At 40.2% G+C, this 4,114-nt stretch overlaps 1 protein-coding gene and 1 long non-coding RNA gene across 2 annotated transcripts; one reads left to right on the forward strand and one right to left on the reverse strand.

The window, feature by feature from the left end:
• Positions 1-1,290: 1,290 nt before the first annotated feature.
• Positions 1,291-2,701, reverse strand: LOC145116320 (uncharacterized). The gene is made up of 2 exons (XR_013711995.1): positions 2,577-2,701; positions 1,291-2,509 (listed from the first exon to the last, which is right to left on the reverse strand). It is a non-coding gene; the product is annotated as an uncharacterized LOC145116320 (long non-coding RNA).
• On the forward strand, positions 2,076-3,839 carry LOC145116319 (uncharacterized). The gene is made up of 2 exons (XM_079052662.1): positions 2,076-3,288; positions 3,537-3,839. Exon 1 carries the CDS (start codon positions 2,076-2,078, stop codon positions 2,967-2,969), a length of 894 nt encoding a protein of 297 aa, XP_078908788.1. The 3' UTR covers positions 2,970-3,288; positions 3,537-3,839.
• Positions 3,840-4,114: the final 275 nt, after the last annotated feature.

Below are 4,114 nucleotides of genomic sequence, written 5' to 3' on the forward strand. Positions count from 1 at the left end.
CATTGTGCCCCTACAAAATCAAAAAAATAAGTTCGGGGATCAAATGCTAGTCTCACCTTCATCTCCACCTAATACCACCCTTATTCCACCTTCCTCACATTCTCCGCCGTCAACCCATCACCCTACCTGAACTAACTGCTCATCAACATTTTATTCAACCATTACAGCCACCATAACCTACCTTAATCACCATCGAATCAATATCACAACAATCCAATCCAACCAACCTTATTCCTCCCCTTTGTCTCGTGAAATCAACCACCACCAGAGCATCCATAACCCACAAAAACCACCATTCAGCCACCACAACCAATCGCCTGCAAATCGAAGAAAAAAAAATTTAACTCTCGTTTTCTCTATGAACCTCATCAAACCCACGCATTCTTCTCAACCTCGCATCCATCAAACCTTCAACTCGGAGGGAGAAGGAGAGGTAGCTTGTGAGATTTTGAACAGAGAAGAAGGAAGGAGGGGGTCAATTCCTTGAAGAGCTGAAATTGAGTCAATGAAAAGAGTAGAAGGGTGTTGTGATCTAGAATCGATTAGAAGGAGAAGAGGGATGTGATCTTCGGTGAGTGTATGTGACGATCGAGGGTGACGACGGAAAGAAGAGCAACGATCAATTTCTTGGGAGGGTACGAATTGAGTGTGAATCGGCTTTAGAAGAAAAGAGGAGAGCTAATAAAGTCGATTTTTATTGCTGGATGCTGGTATACACGAAGACACACAAGAAATCGAATGGGTTGCTATCTTTCATTCTTCTCCAAAATCAATTCGATCTTGTGGCATAAGCATTTGATCCCCGAACTTATTTTTTTTTGGCTTTATATGGGCACAATGTGAGTTTTTTGGTCTAAATGGTCATTGTCGCATGGTGAACCGGCTATTACAGGTTGACAAAGACTAAAATAGCAGGTCTTATCCTAGTTTAAGGACACATAAAGCCCGACAAAAACTTTAGGGACTGAATCAACCAAGCCTAGAAACTTTGTAGAACATTTGTGTCATTCCCCTGTTTGTATCCATATTTTAAAAACAAAAAAAAAAATTCAATTCATGAGATCAAATCGGACCCAAACGAACGCCCCAACACTTTTAATATGTATCAGGTACAATATGGACACACACATATCGAAGAAAGAGTAAATTACACGAATCGTCCCTCGTACAGATGCCAAAATGCACGTTTGGTCCCTATTTTTTAAAATTAAATCGGATCGTCCCTGTAATAGTTCTTTTTCACTCGGACCATCCCTTGCAGACATTAAATGACTATTATACCCTTATCAATTTCTTTTTTAATTTTCTTTTATTTATTTATCATTTTTAGATTAAATAAAATAAAATAAAAAAATAAATACCCCCTGTCAACCACACCCCAATCCTTCCCTCCCATTAATTCCCTTTCCCTTTTCCTTCGACTTTGCCTGGAAACCAAACCAGGTTACCGGAACATCACCGTCGTACCACCACCGTTCTTTCCACCTCCGGTTACCACTACATCACTGGTGCTCCACACCAACTGAAAGTTCAGTTAATCAAGCTCATTTCTACAACTCCACATATCAGATTTACTCCTCGATTTATGGATTTAGAGGGGACGATGAAGCTCATTTCTGCAACTCGGAGCGATCGTCACCATACCTGCAACTCATCGATTGATCGGAGAAGACGAACGAGATGTGTTTAGGTGGAGCTTTCTTTCACTGATTCTCCTATTCTACAATGATTCCCTTTTAGATGAGAAAAGAAAGAAAAGGAGAAAGAGAAAATTGCATAGACTCCATCCCTCATCTCTGTTAGTGTATGTTTTATGATCCATATGTTTTGTATGTATAGAGTCGGCCCATCTCATGTTTGGCCCGTTTTCTGTTTTGTATTGTACGTGTATATATACATTGGCTATATGGAATGAAAGGATTAAAAAGGGAAAATACGAAAGATTACATGGTATCAGAGCATAATAAAGTCTGATTGCCATAAACCCTAGCCGACGTCTCTCTTCTCATCATCTTTACGTATCTGATCTTTCTTTCAACCTTTCCTCTTGATTTTTCTTTCTTCTCCCCCTCATCATGTCAATCACAGACAAACCCTCCTCTACAATTAATATCAAACATGCAGTCCCATTCGTTCTAGATTTGGATCAAATGAATTACGATATTTGGCGAGAACTATTCGAAATTCACTGTATCGGGTATGGTGTCGATGATCGTCTCAAGCCCTCTGCTCAAATAACGACTGAAAAAGAAAAAGAAAAAGACAAAGCAACAGAAGAATCAATGTCTGCGAAGGATGCATGGGTTCGCAAGGACTCTATCGTAAAATCATGGCTATATGCCACTCTCTCCATCCCTCTTCTCAATATGATCTTCAAGAAGCAAGCAACAGCTTTTGAAATCTGGGAAAATCTTGAAAAAGTTTTTCGAGATAACAAAGCCTCGAAAATCATTCAGCTTGATCGAGAATTGAGAAACATCTCTCTTGGTAACTCTTCCATCACAGAATACTGTAACAAAATCAAATCCCTCGCTGATAGATTAGAACACATGGATGCTAAGGTCTGTGAAACTAACCTGGTGGCATATATGATCAATGGACTGTCTAAGAAATTTCAGTACATAGCCATTAATATCCGAAACAGGGACCCGCCTCCATCTTTTTGGGATGCTAGATCTATTCTCCTTTGTGAAGAGCAACAAATGCTTCTCGATGAACAAAAGGAATCTCTCCACAGACATGCCGACACTTCATCCTCCCCACACGCTCTCACTGTTCAGAACTCAAACACCAGCTCATCTCAATGGCGTAATAACTTCACCAACAGCAGTAGTAATAGAGGCGGCTATCGTGGGGGACGCGGTGGCCGTCGTGGTGGTCGGGGAGGAGGGCGCTATGGCGGTCGGTACAACAATGGCGGCGGCGGAATTTTTTTGAGTGGAAGTCAACAGCAGCACAATCAGCGATAGGGTAATTGGGTGTGGACCTACGCCCCTCAACCACATCACATATTAAATCAACCAGGCCTCCTGCCAAGCCCAAGTGTTTTTCAGCATCACGAAAATGGGCCCAGAACACATCCAGCCCAACAGAACAATAACCAACAGCATCAGTTTTTTTCACAAGCCCAACAGCCTTTTTCTCACCAGCAAGCATATCAAGTTCAACAGCAAAATCCCGAGCACACCGCACTTCCACAAATGTTCAATACTATGACATTAAATGATTCGGGCTCAGCTGAATGGTACTTGGACACTGGTGCAACCTCGCATCTTCACTCAAATGCAGGTATACTCAAGCCTGTCTCAGATAAAATTAGTAATTCTTCTTCATCTGTATTAGTTGGTGATGGATCTTTAATACCTGTGACTAAAACTGGTCACACTACTCTTCCGCTTCCTAATCCTTATCGTATTTTGACTCTTCGGAATGTTTTAATTACCCCCTCTATAATTAAAAATTTAATTTCTGTTCGTCGTTTTGTTCGTGAAAATGACTGTTCCATTGAATTTGACACTTTTGGTTTTTCTGTGAAGGATTTCCGCACCAAACAAATTCTAATCCGATGTGACAGCCACGGTGATCTATATCCCGTCACTTCTCCAAAAAATCAAGCTCTCGTTTCCGTTGCTCCATCCACTTGGCATCAACGTCTTGGCCACCCCGGTCACCATATTTTCAAGCATTTAGTTCACAATTGCTATATTTCGTGTTCATCTAATAAAAACTCTACTTTATGTTATTCATGTCAACTGGGCAAACATGTTAAGTTGCCTTTTAGTTCATTTATTTCTGTTTCTCACTTTCCTTTTGAATTAATACACTCTGATGTTTGGACTTCTCCTATTGAAAGTTTGAGTGGTATTAAATATTATGGCATATTTTTAGATGATTTCTCTCATTATGTCTGGGTCTACCCTATTCGTGCCAAATCCGATGTTTTTGACAAATTTGTGCATTTTAGGAATTTTGTTAATAATCAATTTAAAACTGATATCAAGTCTTTTCAATGTGATAATGGAGGTGAATATGACAATCAAAAATTTCATCAACTTTTCTCTCAAACCGGTATCCAATTTCGGTTTTCGTGCCCTTACACATCGCAACAAAACGG

The sequence above is a fragment of the Lactuca virosa genome, chromosome 5 (assembly GCF_052849685.1).
Source record: "Lactuca virosa cultivar CGN04683 chromosome 5, Lactuca_virosa_CGN04683_v6, whole genome shotgun sequence".
Taxonomy (NCBI): domain Eukaryota; kingdom Viridiplantae; phylum Streptophyta; class Magnoliopsida; order Asterales; family Asteraceae; genus Lactuca; species Lactuca virosa.

Coding starts and splice junctions, on each gene's coding strand:
- LOC145116319 (XM_079052662.1), top strand. CDS start 2,076: ATGTCAATCACAGACAAACCCTCCTCTACAATTAATATCAAACATGCA.